The 25,676-nt window shown below is 35.3% G+C and overlaps 3 protein-coding genes across 6 annotated transcripts; 2 read left to right on the forward strand and 1 right to left on the reverse strand.

Moving 5' to 3' along the window:
• Positions 1 to 442: 442 nt before the first annotated feature.
• On the forward strand, positions 443 to 16,525 carry LOC108456639 (ENHANCER OF AG-4 protein 2-like). 4 transcript variants are annotated; one of them, XR_008270907.1, is made up of 15 exons: positions 443 to 1,115; positions 1,735 to 1,811; positions 3,925 to 5,829; positions 5,918 to 6,437; positions 6,614 to 6,722; positions 6,964 to 7,076; positions 7,170 to 7,357; positions 7,814 to 8,447; positions 8,529 to 8,997; positions 9,669 to 9,764; positions 9,863 to 9,956; positions 10,378 to 10,557; positions 14,331 to 14,446; positions 14,784 to 14,917; positions 15,817 to 16,525. XR_008270907.1 is itself a non-coding variant. In XM_053019177.1 (12 exons), exons 1-11 carry the CDS (start codon positions 1,008 to 1,010, stop codon positions 9,937 to 9,939), a joined length of 4,296 nt encoding a protein of 1,431 aa, XP_052875137.1. In that variant the 5' UTR covers positions 443 to 1,007; the 3' UTR covers positions 9,940 to 9,956; positions 10,378 to 10,685. The 4 variants fall into 4 exon arrangements, 1 of the variants encoding a protein (XP_052875137.1); XR_008270905.1 differs by having other exon boundaries at positions 14,331 to 14,917; XR_008270906.1 differs by lacking the exon at positions 14,784 to 14,917.
• Positions 15,543 to 21,852, reverse strand: LOC108456638 (vacuolar protein sorting 38-like). Its single transcript, XM_017755199.2, has 6 exons — positions 21,403 to 21,852; positions 19,911 to 20,117; positions 19,457 to 19,637; positions 18,714 to 18,862; positions 18,255 to 18,482; positions 15,543 to 15,932 (listed from the first exon to the last, which is right to left on the reverse strand). The coding sequence occupies exons 1-6, from the start codon at positions 21,604 to 21,606 to the stop codon at positions 15,813 to 15,815; spliced, it is 1,089 nt and encodes a 362-aa protein (XP_017610688.1). The 5' UTR covers positions 21,607 to 21,852; the 3' UTR covers positions 15,543 to 15,812.
• A 1,135-nt stretch (positions 21,853 to 22,987) lies between these two features.
• LOC108456168 (pathogenesis-related thaumatin-like protein 3.5) lies at positions 22,988 to 24,570 on the forward strand. The gene is made up of 2 exons (XM_017754766.2): positions 22,988 to 23,530; positions 23,953 to 24,570. Exons 1-2 carry the CDS (start codon positions 23,053 to 23,055, stop codon positions 24,369 to 24,371), a joined length of 897 nt encoding a protein of 298 aa, XP_017610255.1. The 5' UTR covers positions 22,988 to 23,052; the 3' UTR covers positions 24,372 to 24,570.
• Positions 24,571 to 25,676: the final 1,106 nt, after the last annotated feature.

Below are 25,676 nucleotides of genomic sequence, written 5' to 3' on the forward strand. Positions count from 1 at the left end.
TGATAATATATCAGATGCATATGATTTCAAAATATCGTCGTTGAGTAATTGGCCAAACTACCAGCCTCAAAAACATAAGGCACTTACATGTAAGTGAGGTACTACTTGAGCTCACATGTATGTTATTTACACAATCAATATTATGCACTATTCTGAAACTTATCACATAAACTTTGTGAGTTATATTTCTACCTATTTAGGCATTTTCATTCTATGAAGCCTTTAAAACTCTCAGTGGACGTGAGAGATAAAATCCTACGGAATACAAATACTTACAATTGTTAAGAATTTGTCTAACTGATTAACAGACGACACTTAAAAAGTTTTTTTTTGATAGAATGGTAAACTCTTTGGACAACTAATAATTAATCAAAATTAAAATTTCAATTAAAAACTAAATCCATAAATATAATATAAAGTTATCAGTAGAATTTCTAACTTCAACATGGATGAGTAGATGACATGGATGAAGTCACTCCAAATATCAACTCTCATAAGGGGAATTGCAAACAAAATCTAGAAAGAAAAAAAGTAAAGGGGAAAAGATCCTTAACGAAAGGACGCCGACAACGTCAAAACGCAAAACTTCGCCTCTATTCCCCCCCCACCCCCGGGCTCATCACTCACGTACGAGCTCCAATTTAAAAAAAAGAAAAATCCCCCTTTCAACTCATCTTCACCCGGCCCCTATCAATAATCAAAACAACAATCCCCTCTCTTTAGCTCTTCGCTCACTTCCTCCACCGTCTTCCTTATTTCTCTTTTTTTTTTTTGTTTTCTCTCGATGCCCTAATCACTCGTACTCGCCGGAATTTCCCACGGCGCGTTGTCGCCGCCGGCGATATCCGTGGTACCAAACTTCCTAGTCTTTTTTTTTCTATCTCTAGGGTTTTTTTGGGGTTTTGGATTGGAATCTGGAATCGTATTTGAATTTTATTGCGGAAGGAAAGAATAACAACGACGACGTACAAGCACGGCGTCGAAGGATCTGTTAGGGTTTTAATCTTATGGCTGGAGGTCGTAAAAAAGGAGGGAACAAAGCAAAAGTTAAGAATTTAAGTTTGGGTGATCTTGTTCTTGCCAAAGTCAAGGGTTTCCCCGCTTGGCCTGCCAAGGTCTCTCTTCCCTTTTTTTTTTTTCTCTTTCCTTTTTATTTTATCATTTTTAGTTGTAGTTTTATTAGCTTGAATCCCGAGACTTGCAATTTAATGGTTATGTTTTTAATTTTTTATATGCTCACCTGAACTTATGAATTTGAATAAATCCATGATAAGTTTGGGGGATTTTCTTTTGAAGAAAGTTTGTTTGATGTTGGTAAGGTTATTTTATGCTTGCATTGTCTTACTTTGTAGTATATTTGTTGGTTTATATTCAATTTGTTTATTTTTTAAAGCAAGTTTTGTTTTATTTTGCGGGAGTCTTAGTTTTGGATTCAGTGTTCTCCATGCTTATGTTAGCTGATTGTGTTTTCAGTGTTTCAGATTTCGTACTTTGTTTTGTTTCTGAATTGGTTACTTAATGCAACTATGCAATTTTAATTTTGGGACTGAAAGAAATAGGACAAAACACAAATATATGTTTTCTTTTTTGTTGAATGATCTTACCAAGTTCATCAAAAAATTATTCGGGGGTTCTGATTTCTTTTATATTATTTTGTTGCTCAGAACTCGGTTATTTTGTGGTTTTGGTTTACCATTGGTTATTGAGGTGGATTCTGTGGGTTATGAATTTCAGATTAGCCGGCCTGAAGATTGGGAGCGAGAACCTGACCCTAAGAAATATTTTGTCCAATTCTTTGGAACAGAAGAAATGTAAGTATTTCACATTTTACTCTCTATTTATCTGTTGAATGATTGAGATGTCAACATGGTGACTGAAGAGAGGTGATGTGTCTGTTTTAGGTTTTGCAATTTTGTTTATCGGTAGGAGGGAAAACACATTTTACCATAAGATGGAACATGAGATAAACACATGAAAGGTGTTACTGCCGAATTTCCTTCCAAAAATATTTATTTTGTTGTATAGTTGTATCCCAAATAAGGTGTTGAATATGCTGAATGCCAATCCTTGTTGCCAAGGCGTGTGCCTAGGCATCAGGACGCAGTGCCTGAATCTGTTAGCACCTCAAGAGCCACTAAGAAAGGTCCCTTTTATGAGGTGAGGACTTTTTGTGTGTAGGCGTTCTTGAAGCCAAATTTTAAGGTGCAAAAAGGGCATGTCTGAGTAGAATACCTATTGGCTTGTTTCTCTTTAAAAATTGTTAGTTTTTTATTTTTAAAATAGAGAAGACTCACCCTTAATCTTCCCAAATAAATAAAAGGAAAATATCTTATCTACTTTAGAAAACTAAAGTTGGCAAAACACGGATTTGGAACTTTTTATCTTTTATAACCAATGGAATGAGCTTGTAATAGCAAACAGTGAAGCTCCAAATCAATGTTTCTGCTTGTCGAGGGTGATAGGTATATATAACTAAAAATTATTTAACACAGAAAAGGACCTATTTTATAAAATTTTATTTGTTATTATGATTGTTTGGAATACTATATTTCAACAATGCTTTGGTTCTTAATATAGATGCATTTGTAGGTTGCAGAGAATGTCAGTCATATTTTCTAGAAAGCAGTACTATTTAGTTTAATTAGTAGTCATTATCATTTCTTTTATTACTTAATTGCACTGTGCAGTTTTTGAATGTTGGTGTAGCTTATTTGGTATTGAATTGAACGGCATTGCAATTTTCCATTTTTATTATTATTGACATTAAATAGATTTGTGAGTTAGATTCTTTGTATGCCGTGTTACATTTTATTTCACATTTGTATTACATATAGTTTTAGAAATATTTTCTTGCTAATGACCCATCTTTATGGAGGGAGGGTTTATTCATAAATTATTTCTGCACTATTTATGGCGCAATAAAGGATCTTTATTTTGTATAATGAAACTTTCTTTATCTGCTTTTCTTCTTGAATGTTGGATGGGCTGATTTTACAAATATCTTGAGACGAAAAATGTTTGAATGAATGGTCTCCAATTTTACTATCATGTTATGGTTTGTCTTAAATAAGTAACTTAAATTGTGTCCAAATAGCTTCGCAACTTCTGATCATGAATTAGAGAAGCATCTCTGGTTTGATCATATTGTATTTTGTTATAATTTAGCAGTTGGAGATTTTAGCTGAAGTTTGTTAAGTGTCAACATACGGTGGTATGGTATAGCTGCAGGCCTTCAAGTAAAGGCCTTTTAAATGCCCTAATAATAAGTTCAGCTGGAGTTATCCTTAGTAGCATTGGCATAAATGGTTTATTCATGTGTAAAGTTAAAGGAGCTGTGTGAATATGTGGTTTGGTTTTTGGAAATGTTTCATCTGTTAAGGGCTTGTATTGTGATTTTTTTCTTTTAAACTTTTATCATGTCTTTGCATCCATATTTGCATATCTATAATCTTTCTTAAGCTGTGAGGCTTAAATCTGAAACCTTGAATGGGAAACTTTATTCCTCTTTGGATTATAATGGTTCGATGATGATGCTTCTGCTCCTAAATTTTGTTTCAGACATCTGAAAATTTGTTGAAAATCAGAACCTGGTTTTTCTGTCTCTTGTTTACTTCTTAATACTTGGCGGTGTATTCATTTTCCTTCGGTAAGTCATGTTCTTGCACATCTGAGCGAGTTGTAGGTTGAATATCTCCTTTGTTTTTTTTCCTCTTAAAGCCAGTATTTGTGTAACTGGGATTTTCATACTTCATTGTTGAAGTTTTTGACGATGCCTTTTGTATAGCGAGGAGCAATACTTTTCCTTCCCAGTAAAGATATGCATGCATCATTATTTTCTCGAGTGCTTTTTGAAAGTTGACTCATGTTCCAGTTGCTTACACCCCCCCCCCCCCCCGGCCCCCTGGTGTGTTTCTTCTTTTGCAGAGCTTTTGTTGCCCCTGTTGATATTCAAGCTTTTACTAGTGAGACAAAGAGTAAATTGTCTGCCAAGAGTCAAGTTGTTAAAACTAGGTACTTTGTCCAAGCAGTTAAGGAAATTTGTGTGGCATTCGATGAATTACATAAAGAGAAGTCCAGTGATTTGAGAGATGAAACTGATAAGTCAACACCTGGCTTTGAGGCTTCATCTGCTGATGGGGTTGAGGATGGTGGTGCAGAGGCTGACTTAAAGAATGGAAAAAGTGCAGTAGCACCTGGTGAAGAAACCACTAGTGTAGGAAAAGGTGAGAATAATAGCGAACATATAAAGCCATTAATTTCTGGCCATGCAGATGATAGCTCATCTCCACATATGTCTTCTGAGGGTAATGATAAAATTTCTAATGGTGAACAAGCTAAAAAGGAGGTGTTTTCTCCAGCATCTTTAGACAAGCCTTCTCCTATAAAGGAGGAATTCTCTGATGATAAAATTGCTGCAGCCAATTGCACTAAGAAATCATTGAGGGATGATCAGATGTCAAAGAAGATGGCTCCTGGGTCAAAGAAAAGAACTGTGCAAGGGCAGAAAAGCAGCAGTTCAGCTGCAAGAACAATGAGGGATGATAAATCTAGTGGCTGTCTCGATCTACCTGATTCTGAGGAGCAACTGAAAGATAGAGTAAAAGGCAAAGTATCTAGTGGCTCTGTAAGAAAATTCTTATCAGATACTTTCAAATCAGATTCTAATTACATTGGTGGTAAGAAGGCAAAGGAATTGCTGAAAAGCAAAAGCAACTTGAAGGCTACTGATAATGTACTAGACGCTGCGGCCAATCCAGAAGGTGAGACTACTGGCAAGAAAAAAAGGGGTGAACCTGGACTTGGAAAGCTAAACTTCGGAGCAGATGAAGTTTTACATCCTGCTAAAAAGTCAAAGGTTGTAGATATGAAAAATGAGGCTTCCAAGGGATCTATTGTCAAAAAACCGGAAGGTAATTCTCCAAGCTCTAAAAATGTCAACAGCAAAGCTGCTAAACATTCAGAGTCTAAAAAATCCACATCTCATGTTTTAGCATTGAGAGCTCCACTGTCCATGATTTCTGATGTTTCTGGTGATGAAGCTGTGCTGCCTGTATCAAAGCGCCATCGGCGGGCCCCGGAGGCAATGTTTGGTTCAGGCTCTAGTAATTCTGACAATAAAATTGGAAAAAATCCTGTTGAATTGAAGAATTACAATTCAAGTTCTAGTCATGTGAAAATTCCAGGTGCCCAATTGTCCAGAAGGCGTAGGGCTGTTTGCCTTTTTGATGATGATGATGAAGAAGATCCCAAAACTCCACTTCATGGAGGATCTATCCGGGATGTTAAAGTAACTTCTGTTGTTTCAGATGCTTCAAAAAGCAGTGATGTAAATCATTCAAGTGCTTCCAATGCTCAACGTAGTGTTGAAGAATCCAACCAACATGAGAACAATGGTCCTAAGGAGGCTTCTTCAAAATTAATGAATGATGTTGTGTCACCCATTCGACCGCAAACTGTTGAAAGAAGGCCTACTCATGCCTCCATCACTCCTGAAAGATCTGAATCAGAACAATTGTCTTCAAAGGAGGCCAAACCAGACTTGATTTCCCTAAGGAAGTCTCCTCATCTGGTTTCTGCCACAAAACAAGTAGAACAACACAGAACTACTAAAGCTGCTGCCAAGGTTTCTGGTAATGGAACTCAGAAAAAGGCTCCATCTGTCTTTGTTAAGGGATTTGGTTTGACTTCTGAAGGTTTGAAGTCCTCTCAACAAAATCAGGTTTTGAGTCAAAGAAATAGACAAGCTTCTTCCGTAGAGAGACTGAAATCTACTCCAAAAGCAATTTCGCGAGGAAATGACACCACTTTTGTCACTGAAACTTCAATGGAGTATGGCTCTGCGTTACTCTTGTTTTTTTTATTACATTTAGTTAATAATTTTTGAGGTATTATATTACTTTTCATTGCGATTGTATAGATTCGATATCTTTAGAGAAGATAGAAGTGGTTCGTTGATTGATTCCAAAAATTCAGATTCTGCTATGTCAATGAAGCATCTTATTGCCGCTGCGCAAGCAAAAAGGAGACTAGCTCACTCTCAACAATATTGTCTGGGAAATCCTAGTTCTTCTTTTCTGTCAATGTCTGAGGCTCAGGGAGCGAGCCTCAATCCTGCAGTTCAGCCTTTTCCCTCTGTGACCAACAATGAAGTGCAGGGTGATGGGCAGGGATTTGCTCATCGAACAAGTATAACTTCTCCATCAACCCTTGGTCACCTGTCAGGATCCCAAAATCAACAGGATACTGAAGAGACCGAAGAAAGAAGAGCTAGTTCTGGGCACATGGCAGCTGGAGGCTCTCTCAGTGGTGGTACCGAGGCATCTGTTGCTCGAGATGCTTTTGAAGGAATGATAGAGACTCTATCGAGGACTAAGGAAAGTATCGGACGTGCAACTCGCCTTGCTATTGATTGTGCCAAGTATGGCATTGCAAATGAAGTAAGTTAAATATTATGCTTATTTTTATGTGGTGCAAGATGAGCTTGTTCGATCCCTAATTCTTATATTATGATTTATAATTTCATTTAAAACTAAATGGTAATTATTGCATATGATGTTGTCCTTTTAAAGACTACTTTTTGGAAGGAGTTTTAGATTGCATAATCTGTGTGCAGGTTGTTGAACTTCTTATTCGGAAGCTGGAAAGTGAGCCCAGTTTTCATCGTAAAGTTGACCTGTTCTTTCTTGTTGATTCAATCACCCAGTGTTCGCATAATCAGAAAGGTTGGTTCTCCTTGATTAGGAATGTGTTCAATTACTCCAATCCTGAATTTATGTGGTGCTGGCAGTTAAGAAAATATGTTTAGTTGTGCTTGGATAGCATTATTTTTCTTATTTGTTTGCTTCTTCATTTTAACAAGAGCACTCCTTTAACTGCTTTTCTACTTGCATAATCACACACTGAAATAGTCAAATTTGAAATATTAATGCAGCAATTAATCGGTTGTGGTTAATGTTTATTTAGGCATCGCTGGTGCTTCATATATCCCTACTGTTCAAACAGCATTGCCCCGTCTCCTTGGTGCAGCTGCTCCACCTGGAGCAAGTGCTCGTGAAAATCGTCGTCAATGTCTCAAGGTATACTATTATTATCATTGTAAGAAAGTATTCTTCTGTTCTTTCTAACAACTATTCCCTCTGGAGGATAAAGGAATCTTTTGTCTATACCAGGTTTTACGGTTGTGGCTTGAGAGGAAAATTTTACCTGAATCTATTCTGCGGCGTTACATGGATGACATTGGAGTTTCAAATGATGATGCACTCTCAGGGTTTTCCCTAAGGCGCCCATCTCGAGCTGAACGTGCTATAGATGATCCTATACGAGAAATGGAAGGCATGCTTGTGGACGAGTATGGAAGGTCTGAAAGCTCTATCAACCATCTAAACCAAATTACTGTAATGATAATAAATAATATTATCCACTATATCCTATTGAATGGGTTTTATTTTGGTCTGGTTTGAGATATATTTGAAGCCAAACTAAGACCATAATTTACTTATCAGTTTGATTTACAGACCAAAGTAAAACCTATTGTTTTTCAAACCAACCTGGATACCTTAGGCTGATTTTCAGCTTAGACCAAATTTTCAGCTCTCCATTTCCCTAGGTCACCGTCATTGATCTGATTGGAATATTCTGCTCAGCTACTGCTTTTTGAGTTAATCTAACATTGTAGTTCTCTGAAATTACTAATTTTGAAGTATTTTGTGGTGGGTTTTGTAGCATTTGTGTCCCATCCTTTACATCCTAGTATTTGTCTCTCGAGATGAACATTAACTTCCTGACACATCCATTTTGTTGGTTTTGTAACCAGTAATGCTACATTTCAGCTGCCTGGCCTCTTGTCTTCTAATGCATTTGACGATGATGAGGAAGAGCTTTCGGACAGTCCTTGCGGAGAAGCTGCTGACGCATCACCTTTAGAAACAGCTCAGGCTTTAGTAGAGCTAGAAGCGTGTACAGTTACTCCAAGTGATAGGCGTCATTGCATCTTAGAAGACGTGGATGGTGAGCTTGAAATGGAGGATGTTTCTGCACACCAGAAGGATGACCGGCCATCATTCACTAATGATAGTCTTGAAAAGGACATGCAGCAGCAGGGCACTGATAGGATCATGGAACCAGCTTCAAGTAGTCCCAACGGATTCCCTCCTTTACCCGAGGGTTCCCCGCCATTACCCCCAGATTCTCCTCCACCACCACCACCTTTGCCACCTTCACCACCTCCGCCCCCACCTCCATCATCTCCTTCGCCGCCTCCTCCTCCACCACCTCTACCAACACAACTACCTCCTCCCCTTGCGCCGCCTGCATGCCCTCCTCCAGCTTTCGTGCCCCAACCACCATTGCCCACTCAACCTATGCTACCTCCTCAGTCATCAATGCAGTCTTCACCTCAGCTGGCATATCAAGCACCCGTACCTCATGACTATCGGGGCACGCCAAATGTAAGCATTCTAGATGTTTCTTTGCTATTTCTGGAGTATGTTAATACTTTTAAATTATAAAACCTATGCCTTCGTGTGCAGGGTAATCAGATGGTTCAAATTAGTGGAAGTGCTCCTCATGGGGGTCACATAGATGCTGCTGTGAAAAATGAATTGTTTCTGCAGCAATCCCCTTGCTTTCCTACAGGAACCCGAAATTCCCGAGAGGCTTCTGGATACAATTCTTCAAGGCAATTAGAATATGGGCATAATGAAATGTATTTAAATGCCCCATCCTCTCAACCAAGTCAACAGTTTCAACCTGGTAATACAGCTTTTGTGCAAAGGCCTTTACCCCCTAGCCTGCCGCAAACTTCGTCTAGCCATTTCTCATTCACAAAGCCTTCAATGCCACCGCATCCTCAGCATTCATACCCTCCACAATACTCATTGCCATCGCAACATGATGGCCGCAGGCCATTTGTTTCTGATGAACAGTGGAGAATGCCTGCAGGAGAATATATAGCAGGAAGAAATCCACCATCTGCTGGTCCATTGTTTGTCCAAGAAGGTTTGAATTACCTTGTCCCTAACCACCATGAAGCTTCCATGATTGAAAGATGGATGTTTAGGGGCATTAATTTATGTTTTTAATCTGATCATATTGTTCTTACCTGCAAATTGAACATATGCGCCTCAAATGGTTGTGGCAGTCAGACTTCTAACTATTGCATGTTGTTATGGATGTTCTATTGAACTAAAAGAGAAAATTCCAAAAAATGTAGAACGTGTCAACATATAAATATGAAAGGCCTGTATCTGTAGGTTTTCAGTGGAACTGGTAGCATCTATAAATAATGTTAGTGCAATAGTTCTGTTGAAGAGTACCTGTGTCTAGTAAAAGAACTACTTATTTAACTTTATAAGAGCACCCACAAAATTAGTGTACCAGATTATAAGTCCTGCTTTGGACTCTTGCCATACAGCTAGCTGTTACATTTTGGTGATGCTGTGCCGGTATCTAAACTTCTTTGAGAGCTCAGGTTTAAGTCCATGAATTTGTATTTGAGATGTTATTTTGATTTTACTTCATGCACATTTCATGTGCAAAGCTTCTTCATTCCTTTGTGGAGGACTTATGCTTATAAGATGTATCTATGGCAGTGCTATTCTCTTTCCTTTGTTGAAAATTTGACATGTGGTCTCTACTTTTTTATGACACTTCTGTTAATTTTTTTGCAGCTTACTTTAGACCACCTGGTGAAAGACCGCCTTCAAATAATATGGCTTTTCCGATTGCTTCCACCAATACTTTACCAGCTGGAGCTCCAAATTCGGGTATTGCCATTTTGTTTTGTCTTGGTTTGCTTGTAATTCCATTAAAATAATCAAGCACCTATTAAACGAGAGAATGATGTCATGGTTGTATCTTTCAGGTCATGGTGTTTCACCCATGTTGCCGTGTCGACCAGATGTGTCTACCATTAATTGTTGGAGACCAGCTCGAGAATAAGGAAATAGTCTTATTAGGTACTTAGTCCATAATTGTATATTCATGTTTGTTAATGGATCTTAGCCCAGAAGTTTTTATCTTTATTACTATTATGATAGAACATTTCTTCTTTGTTATTGAAGTGAAAATAAAAGTTTCTGTTGTAGAATTTGTTCACATTTTTGTTTATTTTTCTGTTGAAATATTTTGCCCCTTTTGTTGCAACAATGGAGAGTGTATGTTGTTGTTGTTTTTTTGTTTACATGTAATCTCCTTGCTTAAGTTTACAATTTTTTTCCCCGTTCATCTCTATTTTCTGCTAAAAAATAGGGGAAGTTTATTCTTCGGTGTAGGAGGAATCTAAAACTAAAACTCATCACCCTCTCTGCCCTGTCCGTTTCACTTGTCGATCAGTTCTGCTTTGCTTGTGACGTTGACTTTCTCTTTTTTTTCTGGTAGTTGGCTGCTAGACAAGTTACATTAAAGGGCGGTTCAATTTTTGGACAACATACAATATTCACGTGAAGGCTGTGTTGATAACTTGTGGAGACCCTTGGCAGGATTGTATATTGTAATTTTTCCTGACAAATGTTTCCTGGGAACATTTGCTTCCGAGTGTAGGCCCATAATTCTGACTTGGTTAGTACATCTGTTCTTAGCTTCTGTGTAATTATACTGACTTTAAGAGGAATTAATTTCTTGGTACAAATTTGATAATTGGTCACTTAGTCATTTTTAAGGCATTTCGATTTATTCTCTATTCAAAAGTTGCACTTTTTGTTGCATTAATTGCATGTGATGCTGCCTTTCTCTTTGGAGCCACATTCACATAAGTGCTTTTATGTGTACATGGAGCTCATGTTTAATGATTTTCTTTTGGGTTTGATAGGAAGCATGATTGTATCTGAACATTGCTGTGACATTGTTGATGCAACTTGGGTTCTTTACTAGATATGCCAATCATTTTTATGATCTTTTGGGAGAAGGGACTTGTTTAAGCACGGCATTCGTTTCCAGATTTCCCCTCTCCACCTATATTAAGTGAAGCAGAGATATTGTAGTTAACTATGTATAAAACTTTAAGCATCAATAATTTAAGCTGTGAAGGGCCATTTACTGGAATGGTTTAGGCATTCTCCCTGCAACTTGTTCTAAATGATAAATTGGCATAAGCTCCTGAACTGTCTTCTTTATGTTGTTAGTGGTGGTAGCAAAATTTTGGTATTTTTGACTCTCTTCTTTCAGGATTCTTAATCATCAAACCTTATTTTGAGGCTTTTGAATTGATAGTTTTGGTAATAGTTCAACTTCATCTGTGACTTTTTCTTAGTGTGTTTTATATGGAACATCCTTTTTAAAAAGAAAATAGTATTTGTGTTTGATGATTTTCGGTGCCAAAAAGGTTAAGGTTAATATAAAAAGGTAGAAAAGTAAAATTGTAGTAGTTACTGAAGACTGAAAAGAAGACACAGTTTTGGACACCAAAATTGTGAAAGCGTGGCAAATAGAATGGAACAGGGGGGTTAATGTATCTTTTAGTGTCTTCCTATTTGGAGATGGAGATCAGATGAGACATTTTGGTATTTTATAGGACTTCGATTCATTTGTTTTAAGTCTAGAGACTTTGATAGTTGGATTTAGCAATTGTCCTTTTAAATTGCTACTTGGGATCTATGCCTCCAAGTCTAGAGACAGATTGCTGCATCCAGCTGGAGTGCTTATTTGGATCATTGCAGGAAAAGAAAGTCAACTTTATGCTATATCTTCCTACATCGCCATTGAGATGAGTAAACCTGTATATGTAGGTGCTTTGTTGGTGGTTGCTTTTTATGTGGTTGTTTGGATGAGCATGGTTTAGATATACAGGTACCAAATGGCATTTATCTTTGCATGGTTTTTTCCTGGTAATTCTTGAGCTTTCTCTGCATTTAATTAATCAAGTTCCTTCTGGACAAGATTTGCATCCCATTCTGTGAGCCAGATTTTAAGCCACAGGTAGCTATTAATGCTGAATCCTGATTTCACTTTAATTTTTAGTCGTATAATGTTTGTCCCTCTCCGAATTATTGCAGCTACAATTTTTTGCAAATGACTGCAAATTTCTATAAACTGCAACAGCAGTACTTTATTGGTTGCAACTAGTTCAGAATTGCAAGGCATAATTATTATTTCTGGTCTTGTATGCTTCAACAGTGTTGTTTTTCCTATCTTCTTAGGAAGACTTCTTCAAATGAAATTTCTACAGAAATTACACAAAGGAATCAGATTTGGGAATTGCTACTAATAGGTTTTACCATTGATTCTTTTCCCATTTTTTTATTCTCTGTTTTTAGTATCATTGTTGGAGGTGGTCAACTGGAAGAGGAAGGACTTACATAGTGCATATTAATAGGTGCAACTGAAAGGTTAAATCTGGTTATTTAGCCTTGATGACCTTTAACTGTATGGTTACCCTTGCAGCATGAGGTCCTTGAGGTTTAACAACTGTTCTAAGCATCACGGTGTATCATAAGTCTTTTTGAACTGTGTAATATAGTCTTTCATATAGAAACTCTAATGAACAAATATCTTTCAGTTTCATTTTCTAGACTTGCATGTAATGCAAAATTTTAAGCAGATATTTCCAATGCTGGATGGCATGGAAATTGGTCTAATTTGGTATAATCAAATCTCAGTAAAGTGAGTTTTTTGGTGCTATAGAAGTGTACTATTACTTTTTTGAAGGTAGAAAACTTCACTTAATGTTAGATGCTTTAGTGGAAGTTTCTGAAGATGAGAATGTGGGGAAATTGGTGAATGAATCTTTGCATACGGCTTCTACTTTCCTTAAAAATTTATCTATGTTGTCTACTCAGATCTTTCTTATAGAATGCTTGCTGGACATGTTAGTTTTAAAGTTCTAAACTACCTGACATTCAATAGAATATTGTATTGCAGCAGGTTCAACTATAATCAAACAGGAATACTGAAAGGTCAAAAGTTTGGCGTTTAATTATTGGTGCAAAGTGAAGGAACCATGGGTTTTTGATGTGTAAAGAAACATTGTAATTAGATTTGGATAATATATTCTGAAAGTTGCGGACACTGCATGATAACAGTGAATTTGGTCTCTAGCTAGAAATTAAATTGTTGATTAGGGTCTCAAAGAAAGATTTTGTGAGGTTAAGCAAGCAAATCCAGGGTAGTTATATGTGCAGAAGTTGTTGAGATGATGGTGATAACATAAAATACTTGAGATAAGACTTCTTGAATTTTCAGTAAACTGGGGAACTGCTAATCACCCTTAGCCCATATGTTCTAATATTTTGCCTAGATAGTGCTTTCAATGTTTTCTCTCAGTACATAGAGGAGAGAGTTTTCAAGATGGATGTGCATTTTATTTTAGTGAAGTATAAATGAGTAGCCAGGCTGAAAGCCAGTTATTAGATTTTTCAAGTTGGGGAATCATCCAAGAATTTACTCTGGGTTGTCAGATTGTGTGGAACTAGAAAACTGCAACATCTAGGCATTGGCTTTGAGTAGTGTGTCATATTTGTACGCATTTCGTTCCCCATTTTCTACAGATTAGAACAAGTCTCTTCATCGATATCTACTGTCCTTTTGAGTCTTTTCCTGCTTAAAGCCTCAAACTCTTTTGAGTGTCATTAATTATTCTCTTATCGTCATGATTACCTTTGGCTCGTTGCAAGTATACTATTGAATTAGAATGTGCCCTTTGAATCTCCTGGCCCTCCCTCCCTGGAGATAGAAATGATTAAATCCATATAGCTCATCTTCTCAGATTTGAACTCTTTCAGGTGAAGTATTACCTAGCCGTGTTTACTGTAATATTTTAACATGGCTTTCTTGTCTACTACTAGCTAGATAGGGAACTCAAGTATTTTGTTTGCTTACAATGGCAAAGTGATTTTCTAAACATTTCTGATGGATCGCAAAATAACTTGGAAGATTGAGGTCGAAGAAAAAATGAGTGTTTAGTGGTATGAATTTAGAAGTTTCCCTATTGCTGTGTATATTCCAAGCCTTTGTTATATTTGCTTGATCATAAATTATGACCTTCTTACCTTTCTTCTTACTGGGTTTGTCTCCATTTTTTATTTGATATTAATGTAAATGGTTGTTGGATTTATCTTGATTCCCACCCTGGTTGGCTTAGAGTAATTCAACTTTGCAATAGTTATTAATTTTTGATCTTCGTAGAGAAGCGTGCAATATAAACTATACCAACTGGTTTACTAGTAGTCTATGAACCATTTTGAAGCGTAACTCATGTTTTACATTTATTTTCCTTCTAGTTAAAGAAAAGGGTAGAAGGAAAAACCAGTTATGGCATTGATATTCTTTTTATGTTTTGCAATTGATAAAAAGAGGATTGAGTTGAGAATAATATGGTCATTACTTGTATGTCACAGGTTTTGAAAATCATATAATCTGAAATATCTCTATTTATGGTGTTGGAACTTGGATATCCACCAATGTTGACAGATCCTACTCCTAAGCACGAAGCAAAGTACCGCAAAATGTCGAGGTAAATATTTGACATGGATTCTTGAACCTAAACCATGCTTGGAATTTTTTTGATTTAGTTAGAGATACAAAATAGGATGCTTCTGTCAATGTGTAGGTAGTTAGAACTTTGAAAATTTTTGGCTAAAACATCCTTTGTTTATAAGGTATCATGTACGATTATGTACATTACACACATAGTGTTGCATATTACCATGAGTTTTGTTTTGCTTTTATTTTATGTTTGTTTTCTAGTTAATTCATTAAATTTCTGAAGTTATGCTGGGACTAAGGTTACTGATATATAGTTGATATTATTTTTTTCTCTTTCTCATTTGTTGGTTTCTTGTATGTCGTAGCCCCTTGTGTAGCTAACGCTCCCTCCCTGATACAAAATTCTTAATATCAAGTTGCACCGTAAATTGGGTCCTTACTGATGTTCTATGTTTCATGGACTCGAGCGAGCATTGGATAGGAGTATATGTCCAGATGGGTATGTTCATTCTTTTTTAAAGTTATTCTCATACCCATGCGTCCGACATAGGTAGATGTGACATTTTGGCGCTTAAAGAATAATGAAGAGTCGAAGCAACATAACTAATGTGGTTAGTCAGATAAGAATTAAGATAGTCCCATTTGAAATGGTTGATATTAGTACCAAGAACAAAATAGTCCCGTTCGAGAATGTCAAATCTTTGTTCCTGTTCAGTATGTCAATATCAATATCGACAACTATGAAATTCAGTGAGGATCGGGTCAGGGGATGGGTAGTCTGCTTTAGGATTAGGCATCCAAAGTACTACAATGTAACTAACGAATAATATGCATCACAATATGCATGCATGCATCAGGCAGTTATTATAAAAGAAAAGATCCATGTCTTTGCCAACCCCTATCATATTATTATTTAGCATATGGCTATTAACCAATATGGATTGTTAAGGATTCTTTAAATTGTTGAAATATTTTTTGGGGTTTCCCCTCGTACATTATTAACACCTCTACCATCTAAATTTACCTAACTTTTTATGTGCAATTACATGGGCATGCAATTATTGGCTAAATGGGGTACGTATGATCAAATTAAAATATCAAATACTAGCGTAATCCATTTAAGCTTTAAGCAAAAATCTAACCTGTTTTCTGCTCGTCTTGGCAAATTTATTGAAGATTTAGAAACTTGACAATCAAGTAACATTCATACACATAATAATCTGATTTGCAAATCCTTCCGGACCCAGTTTTTATTTAAAAATGATATGCTCACTAAGGGTGACCTTCCTAACAGCCAAGACCTTTGGAGGGTTATTGTAGGTGCTTGGTAAAAAATTCGCACCCAAAGTATTACAATGTAACTAACTAATGATATACAGTTGTATCCCTTTTATTCAGGAGGTATCTATGAATTCTGAAGACTGGACACACCTCAGAAGCTCCTTCAAATTTGCTACTAAATGCCGTGGCCCTAAGCTGTCCTCACCGATGAAGTTCAAAAGTTGCTCAATATCCTGTTAAAATAAGCAAGACAGACTATGAATTCGTTGCAAATGGAGCATTCTAAGAACACACACCGAAGACAAGTAAAAAAATGTCACGCATCTCAGACCAACTTTTTACCCACTGGCCCTGGGTGTTTACCTTATACCATGTCGTGGGACTGAATCGCGAGAATTGCTACTGTTAGCAGTGTGTGTGAAGCAGTGATTTACTTCTGCCGGTGGTGTGAAGAAGCAAACCTTTTGCCAGAAAGGAAGATTAACTAAACCTTAACACTTGGTACAACAGATTAAGAACCACTAGCTACGCTCGTTATGTTGCCATGGGTGGAGCACACATCCTTTGGATCATGTGCTAGAGAGTATTATACTCTCAACCAATTGATATAACCTTTGAAAACAGCTTTTGCTAAAACTCAAGTAATTTCTTGAAAGCTTTCTTTGGATATCAAACTTGTTCAGAGATGTTTATTCCTGATAAGACGCTCGATAACAAATTGTTCCTCTAAACAAATTGTAAAAATCCAATCAGCTCAGCAAGTTGCTAAGCACAATTAGATTTGTATATGAGCCTGTTTTCGGCATGTTACCCTTCTGTGCTCAAAGTAATGTCATTTTATAATCAAGATAACAAAATTCAACAGTAATATTTGTCATTCCAACCTAAACCTATAGATTCGATTGCTTTCCTTAAAAATGGTTCAAGGGCAAAGCGGATCAGGCCTAGTTCTATAATATATATAGCTGGAATAGATATATTGCAATTGGTTTTAATTGATAGATCTTTGGCAGAGAGCTCTAGTTTAGGATTCGGAAGGTTAAGGTCAAACGATTAACCATTTTGCGATTGGGTTCAGGTGCTAGACCTGAAGTTTAGTGTTTGAAAAGGATACCAGAAGGAAATATTTGAATGACAGGTCAGGGCAGGCAAAAATCAGCCCTGATCAATTGCCAGCGCTAGGTACATTTAAAAGATTATATCCAATAGGTTCTGGAATTCAAATTCTAGTATCTAAAATCCCTTTCCCTATGTCTGCGCTATCATCTCCTTCATATCCTAAAAACGGAGAATCCAGTTTTTAACACAATTTATAAACCTTAGTCTCATTCTTGCAAAATAACCACTTGCTCGTTCCTTACAAATCCCCTTTTTCAATCCAAAGTGATATTTGGCCATAACCATTTTCAGTGAAATGTAACGAGACCAAGGAAAAGCAACTTAAACTAATCTACTAATGATTGACTCAACCCCCTCCCATGTATTATGCATAGATATCGGTGTTCAGTCCTTGTTATATTTGTTCATTGAACATCATAAAATGTTCAATTGTCATAGTCAATGGCAATTTCTTTTATCAAAGCATTATCAGAACAGCCAAAACATGCATGATATGATAAGCATGAATACAATATTAGATACAACGGTAAAAGAGAACGTAAACAAGCAGAGAATCCAGAGTTAGGGTACGAGATTTTATGTCTGGATCTCCTTTTGAGATAAAAGGTACCTATGTTACTCTGACTATTTTTCTTGAAGTACCTGTGCCCAGCACATCTCAGAATACGTGGAAAAACCATAAAAGAATGAAGGTGCCCATGTAGGACACATATCCATGAGTCAGAGTAACATAGTAGGGTATTATCATCATGGTTTTAAGTAATTACTTAATAATCCTATAATCGACATTTAATAATAAGAGCTAAGCAAATTAAAATTCACGATGTACAAGGACTAGAGTAAACTTAAAGGAAAAAAAAGAAGATAAACCACAATGAAAGTTAGGAAGCAGTGTAAAACTTATTACAATGATGTTAGTGGATTTCTTCTTAAAGAATTTGCAAGTAAGGCATTAGAGAGAGAGGGAAAAACAAAAAAACATTGGAAAAGAATTTTTCAAAATAGGGAAACAAGTCAAGAGAAAGTTCCAATAAGGGAAAGGCAAAAGTTCAATCATTACTTTTCGATTTAAATTTTTAGTTTACCTATGGAGAATGGGATTTCAGTGCTACACTCCTTTTTGCATGTAAGGTGTGGCTATCTTCACATTCTTTCAATCTGTTTATAATCCATCATAAGGATTACATGATCCCCTAATGTGGCCAGTGAAAGTTATAGGCAAGTCTTTAAGAGTGATGATGAACCATGAATAGCCACTACCAGAGGCATGATATTTAGTTATAAAGGCTAAAGGACAAATAAGCACACTTTTTCTAAGCTGTGGATGAACAGCATCTTATAGAATAGTAACTGTAGTTGTAATCGAATAACATACATAAAAAACATGCAAAAGGAAAACAATTCACCAAAAGAAATGGTAGGACGTGAAAACTCACCTTGCTTAACAAGAATATAGCATAAGCTGCTCTTGTTGTGTCTTGACCTTTTAAAAACAACGGAAATTCGACAGGCTTCACAGTTGCAGACAGTGGTGTTTTCCATGAAAAATCCAAAGTTGTAGGCCCTGCTGGTGGTACATTGTCGTTGACATAAGAGCAGGAACCACCCAAGCGCAAAGGATAACGCAAGGGAACTTGTAAATATGAAGCAATTAGTGAAACAGCCTGCAAAATGCAAACAAGGGAGCAAGGAGAAAGAAAGAATAATTAGGTAAATTAAAACTATTGCCTCTGCAAGAGAAGCAAGCTATAAAAACTATGCTTGGATCATAGCAATATAAAATAACTACATCATTTTCATTCTTTGAGCAACAAAAGATTTCAGCTAGAGCACTATCAGAAAACAAATTCAGTAGTAAAGGTTAATTTAATATTAAGCAAAGAAATGGAACGCACATGTGCAACATATCCTAAGGCAGTTGCAGATTTCTGAACCTCCTTTTTGTCAGTGAAAAAACTCATCTTCGTAAAAGGACGCATGGTGAGATGCAGACCCAATATCGTCAAGGTTCCACAATTAATGGGCTTAGATACAGAAGAATTCCCTGGTAAAGACAACAACAAAAGGAAATTAAACTCAACATATCATCCAGCACCAACATTTGTGGAAATCAAAACAATAATCAAATACATAGCCATGAAAGTTAAAATATGGCAATAATCCAATGAGTGCATACACAAAATAATGGACTGCTAAAATGGGAACTATCGAATTACATGTGAAACAGGTGGAGTGATAATTATGGTACTTGGCTACTTAGAAACCATAAGAGTGTGTTTGAGCAGGGAATTCTAAAGTTTTGAAGAAATATATAAAAGAATTTAACATGCATCATTTCATACTGCTAGAAGAATATTTGGGTCATTGGAATTTCATGAGTTAAAAAATATATTCTTCTAAAAAAAAGAAACTAAAATTAAAAAGTATATATATATGTAAAAAAACAGTTTGGACATCCAAAATTCTAAGCACAAAAAATAAGGTACAAACCATGGCATACACCACTGTGAATCTAATATAAATTAAGAATAAATAGGAAGAGACATTGTTTACTTGGAGACTGGCTACCAATTCGAACCATATGTGGGCTTTATTGAAAATGGTTTAGTATTTAGTAACCCAAAACTGAACACGTTACCTAGTCTACTACTGCTTGGATAGGATTCAAGTTCTTGCTCTTGTGCAGGTCCAACCAAGATCTTTACAGGATAGAGCAAAGAAACTTGTGATATCATATATTGTTGCCTTGCTCGTAGCTTCCTCTGCATGTTTTTCAGCTTAATGTAACCCCTTTTTTCATTGAGAGTTCTATTGGATTCCTGTACCAAAAACAACAGATAAATAACCATGCTGTGAAAGAATACCATTGGAGAACTATTCAAAGGAGTACATAAATGAGAATCCTTCCTGTCTAAACCCCACATCCACTGATGGAGGGGGAAGAGAGAAAGTGAAGGATTTCTAGCATTTGAGAGGTGAATACCTAACATCTAAAGCTTAACAATCAAAAAGCTTGTAAAATATCATAAAATCCAACCTTCCTCAAAATATCAAATGAAGATAATTGATATTTAAGTAAATAAGTACTTCACCTGCAGTCGCTTCCTTGCAACAGAAAGAGAGGTACCAGCAACCAACCATGATCTCAACTCAGTACTAAGCATTTTCTCCTGTTTTTTAGCATCCTCTGTTGCAACCTTGCAACGCGTTGACATGTTTCCTATCATCACTTTTCTTGCCACTAGTCTCTCACGCATTTCCTCAAGCTCATTTAATCGAGTCAATGACTCAGTTTTAACCTGCGCAGCATGTTCCCACCATCTAATCAGCGGACTAATTAATCAGGTCGCAGATATCTCACTAAGAGAGAGAATGTGATGCACACAGACTATCAATTAACAAACTCCATCAAGCACTTCAAGAGTGATACTGCTCCTTTTTCTAATGATATGTTCAAGTTATAATACAAATCAATTTTAAGGGACCTAAAGGAAAGGAAAAGAACTTGAAGAGGAGAGAAGGAATTGAATAGAAAGAATAAATCAATGAGGTATGAACAGCAAGAAATTTAGAAATAGCACGAGTTTGGAACAGTTAACCAAAGGCATCCAACCAGATAGAAGATAGCTGTCATTTCAATTTTTCACACAGTAGAAACAATTGAATATTCTTAATATCCAAATATCAGGACATTCGTAGGCAAATATTGTTCTTAGATTGTCTTACATTTCGAAGAGCAAATAGAAAGTAAATGAAACAGAAAGGAACTAACACCATTATTTTGGTACTCAGAAAATATGGGTTGAATTTAATATTTTGTCAAGGAAAATCGGTCACTTCACCAAGGCGATTATCTTCTCCTTTTTTCCAGTAAAGCTTAACAAATAAGTCCTCTTTCTTATCTTCTTGATAAAGCATTTTAGCAAGCAAATAAAAGTCGTAAATCCCAGAAATGTATTTTCTTTCTGCTCTAGGACTAAGACAGCTGTCGGAAACAGCTAATAGAAATTCAATGGGAAAATATTACGAGATTGTCTTTGTAACATGTCTGCGAAAACATTTTAATTCTACAAGAGGATTAAGAGGTCGCAACATGTTTCACTATAACCTAAGTGTATGTCTCACCTTGCCAATACTGCTTTTGGAGTCTAAAAACTTCACCATTGATGGGTGAGATAATTTCTCAAATATAGTATATAGCAGAAGAGGAAAGTAAATCTTCATCTTACTATCTTTCAAAATAACAACATTGAGCATACAACTAAGATATGTTGTATATTACAGTCTTTCATAACTCATAGAATTCACTGAACATCACTACATCTTTTCAATATTTGATCCCACTATTTTACAAACTTCATTTTTGTGTTCTAAATAAGGAAAAAGTTACTTAATATATCAATCAAATTACTACCATAAATTTCTAAAAATTTCAGCAACGCCTGCTTTCTCTCAAGCTACTACAGTCAACCAACAAATAAAATCCAAATTTCCTTTACCATCAACAACTCTTTTTTTCTCTCTTTAAATTCCGGCCAGCCTATAAGCAAATTTTAACCATAATTTGATCAGAAAAAGCGTTACCTGAATAAAATACTGAAGCTTTTCTTGAAGATTTAGCTTCTTCTCATTAGCTTCTTTAAGGGCAGAAGTTAAACTCCACAATCTAGCAAGCTCATGCCCGAAATCTTCCCATTCGATTATTTTCTCATTTTCTTGTGTTGCATTGATTTGCGTCGGGTCGCAAATTAGGGTTTTGTCTTGGTCTCGTTGTTCTGGGTTTTCCATGAAAGAAATGAGGAAAGCTTTCGATTTTGTAAGTTTAAGAGGAGGTCGTAGGTCGACCTCATCGTACTGTGTCTTGCCCGGTTAGAGTTTTGTAAAAAAAAATCACAGCGATTGAATCATTTTCTCGCGAAAATTTGTTTGGAATGGGAAATTTTCTCGGAAAGAAGCAGAGGGGTAAAAGGAGGAAAACAAAAGTCTATATTTTGTATTTTTCTAATTTGCTAAAGGTCAACGATTTTGGATCCGATCTAAAAAATTTAAAATTTTAAAATTAATACTATATATGTATTTTTATGAGATTTTCTTTTAATAATATTTTTTTTTGCCATTGATGTTGATTCCTTTCTATTGAATTTTTTAATATTATTAAATAATATTTATTAATATATCAAATAAATTTTAATATAACTTTAATACTTTATCAAATTTAATATTAAAAGTTAATATTTAATTTTAAATACTAAATTTTGGGTAAATTACTTGGTTACCAACTATGAAATACATAAAAGGGAAAGTTGGATAATAAATTTAGTTCTTCAATATTTATATATTTATTAATTTGATTTAAATATAAAAATTAATAAATTTAATTTTAATATTTATAAAATTTATCATTTAATTTTACTTCTAAGAAATTAATAAATCTAGTCATAATCATTTTCAAAATTTGTCAATTTAATTTTAATTTTAAAAGTTTATAAAATATATTTAAAAATCATTTTTGAATACAAATATTTTAAAAATCTAAAAAGCACAAATAATTACAAATAAAAAATAAAGCACGTGTATTAAAAAATAAAAATATAAAAATATATATTACATGATTTAAAAATAAATCAACACAAAATAGATTGTTAAGTATTAAAAGAGATAAAGTTAGTTATCCTCATGTGATGTAAAATTGATAAAATCATCTCTCTTAATTCAGTTCCGCTCCTATTTTTATTTTTTAAATTAAATTTTCTCGCATATATTTGTACTACTGAAATTGAATTCAATTAATTTTTTAATTTAAATCATTTGGTTTATATCAGTATACATACGATCAACTAATTTTGATATTTTTCTTTTTAAAATAATCTAATCGATTTAATCCAATGGGGCTCCAATCCCATTATTGGTGTTTCGTACACAATCAATAAAGCAAGGAATTGCTTGTAAAAGAAGTCATCGGCAATGGCAATGCGAACAAAAACAGAAAATACTAAACCCAAAATGGCAGTATTGCGACTAATTTTACAGCCTCAGCAAAGCAACGTAGTCTTAGCCCTTTAGCCTTAACTTTTTTTCTTGGATATCCCTCATTTTCCCTTTTACTAGATTCTCTACAAAACCTCAATATTTATTTAATCATGGCCGAAACCTTAAAAACCTCCAAAAAGAAAAAGACCCAAACTTCTATTTTTTGCTTTTTTTTCTCTTTTAAATCAAAACAGTGTTTAACCCATGTTTCATAGTCATCATGTCTTCCTTATTATCCTCGCACTGTTCGTTTCCATCTCCCATTGTTGCACTTTCACAATATCAAACAACTGTCCTTACACCATATGGCCTGGAACACTGGCCGGTTCAGGGTCTCCACCGCTTCAAACGACGGGGTTTCGGTTGGATGCCGGCCAAAGTGTTCGAATCCCGTCGGTTCCTGCGGGGTGGTCTGGTCGGATTTGGGGTAGGACAGGTTGCAAGTTTGATGCCAATGGTGTAGGGTTATGTCAGACCGGTGATTGTGGGGGAAGGCTCCAGTGTGACGGCAATGGTGCTACACCGCCGGCGTCTCTTTTTGAGATAACACTGGGGTCGGGAAATGAACAAGATTTTTACGATGTTAGCCTTGTGGATGGCTATAATTTGCCTATTTTTGCTGCACCTCGTGGCGTTCATGGCTCATGCAATGCCACTGGCTGTTCTTCTGATCTTAATCTGCGTAAGCACTATAAGAAACCAACTTTTATTATTCGCACAACTTTTCTTTTTCCTTTTTGTGATTTGATACTGATTCCTTTTGTTTTGATTAACTTTGCCCTCCATTTTAGTTAAAATTTAGTCTACAGTCCACGAATGTTTCACTGCCAACGTGATGAAAATGTATATGGATTATCACATGAACTTTCATTAACATTTTAATAGCACAAATAGTTTTTTTTTTTAAATTGTTTAACTAAATATTGAAGATCAACTATCAAAGTGATAAAAAATTATAACTAAAACTGATAAAATGATAAATGTTAAGGGTTAAATTATTATTATTATGCTTTTATTAATTGATTGTAATAAATCATTGTTTTGAAAAATACCCCCAAAAATTTACCATATTTATACGCTCTTTTTTTTTTTTTTGTGAAACAGGTTGTCCTAAAGAGCTTCAAGTGGTGGGGGGAGCCGGTGGGGGTGGGGCGGGGAGAGTGGTGGCATGCAAAAGTGCATGCGAAGCATTTGGGCTAGACCAATATTGCTGCAGTGGTGAATTTGGTAACCCAACAACATGCAGGCCTTCATTTTATTCAACCATATTCAAAAAGGCTTGTCCTAGGGCTTACAGTTATGCCTATGATGATGGCACCAGCACTTTCACTTGCAAGGCCTTGGATTATCTCATCCTTTTCTGCCCTAATTCTCACAGCCCGAATAGATCATATAATGGATATACACCTCCACCTTATGAGGATGGGACCAAAGGCAAAGTCATGCACACTGCTTCCTCATCAGATATACCCTTTCCCTTTCCACTTTTCATCTTTCTTCTTGCACTCATCATGTTCTTTTGAACACATATACATATACGTATGTGTATATATATGGTTTATTGTATTTGTTGTTGCGAGGAAGGAGAAAATTAGGGTTTATTGGTCTCATTTGGGAAGCATGGAACATTGGGAAATTTAGCAGAGGAAATGTTTTGGCAAATGGCACCTATAATACATATTGTATATATATAGCTGATCAATGAGACTCCGGTTTATACTATTTGGTGAACTGGTTTAATGCTTTAGTTTGGAATGCTATAACATTCAACATATCAAGGATATAATGTTATGATTACGTGTGAAATGTATTTCAATCATTTTAATTAGTTAATCAATCGAACAAAAATTCTTATATTAGGAATTGAATTACATTTTATCCATTCTATTAAAAAAATAGGCAAATTAATTCTTAGATCTTTCTATTAAAAACTCAATCATTTTCTACTATTAAAAACTAGTCCATGTATGTCCGCATGAAGTACACGTGACATACCACGTGTCATTGTCTAGTTATTCTATGAGCCACGTCAATTTTTAATAATACAAATAGATCAAAATTTTAACATAAATGACCAATTTGTTCTTTGATCTAACTTACAAGAATAATTTGTTCATTTTTTTAAATAGAAGAAACAAAATGTAACCTGATTCTTAGTATAAGAACTTTCATAGGATTTTACTATCACCAAATTATTTATATTCAACCTCGTAAAATTGAGTTGATTTTATATACTAATCATAGCTTAACTTATACATGTATAATAAAATACAGATTATAAATTCTAATCCTATTAATATATTCACGATGAAAGAAATAAAATAATTTGAAAATTTTAAACAATGATTTAAAAAAAGAATAATATTTTTTTCTCAATCAAAAGATTTTTATTAATGAAAATAGAATTTCTTACAAAATCGCGTCAAGACATAAAAATAGAACATTCATAATAAAAACAACAAGACGCCTTGAACTCAAAACAAGAGAAAAAATAAGAGAGACAAAAGAACAAAGAATAAAATCAATTACAACAGCCAAACATGAGGCATTTTAACTCACCCCATTTCCATGAAATCAACAAACTATTTTGGTCCCTGTGAAGAAGAACAAAGTCAACCATCCCCACCTCATCAATGAAATCAACCTCGCTCATGATAAAGCCAAAAAGAACATATAATAAGATAATAAAAATTAAATAATTTTATTAATGGTCCTTGGTTGTATTGGCAATGTTAAAATATAATGTTTAAAACTATTTAGAGTCTCTCTCTAACCCATAATTTAGAGGATAATATGCTTTAACGTATTTGAACTTATATCCTCCTACA

Source organism: Gossypium arboreum, chromosome 9 (genome assembly GCF_025698485.1).
Source record: "Gossypium arboreum isolate Shixiya-1 chromosome 9, ASM2569848v2, whole genome shotgun sequence".
Classification (NCBI taxonomy): Eukaryota; Viridiplantae; Streptophyta; class Magnoliopsida; order Malvales; family Malvaceae; genus Gossypium; species Gossypium arboreum.

Bases quoted from the DNA above. Each gene is read 5' to 3' on its own strand.
- LOC108456639 (XM_053019177.1), top strand. From the start codon at position 1,008: ATGGCTGGAGGTCGTAAAAAAGGAGGGAACAAAGCAAAAGTTAAGAAT. The intron at 5,830-5,917 runs GTATGGCTCTGC...GCGATTGTATAG, and splicing joins GTCACTGAAACTTCAATGGA to ATTCGATATCTTTAGAGAAG. The intron at 7,077-7,169 runs GTATACTATTAT...TGTCTATACCAG, and splicing joins ATCGTCGTCAATGTCTCAAG to GTTTTACGGTTGTGGCTTGA.
- LOC108456638 (XM_017755199.2), bottom strand. From the start codon at position 21,606: ATGGAAAACCCAGAACAACGAGACCAAGACAAAACCCTAATTTGCGAC. The intron at 18,483-18,713 runs GTGCGTTCCATT...TGCATTTTGCAG, and splicing joins CCTTAGGATATGTTGCACAT to GCTGTTTCACTAATTGCTTC. The intron at 15,933-18,254 runs GTGAGTTTTCAC...TTATTTTAACAG, and splicing joins CTATATTCTTGTTAAGCAAG to GATATTGAGCAACTTTTGAA.
- LOC108456168 (XM_017754766.2), top strand. From the start codon at position 23,053: ATGTTTCATAGTCATCATGTCTTCCTTATTATCCTCGCACTGTTCGTT. The intron at 23,531-23,952 runs GTAAGCACTATA...TTTGTGAAACAG, and splicing joins TTCTTCTGATCTTAATCTGC to GTTGTCCTAAAGAGCTTCAA.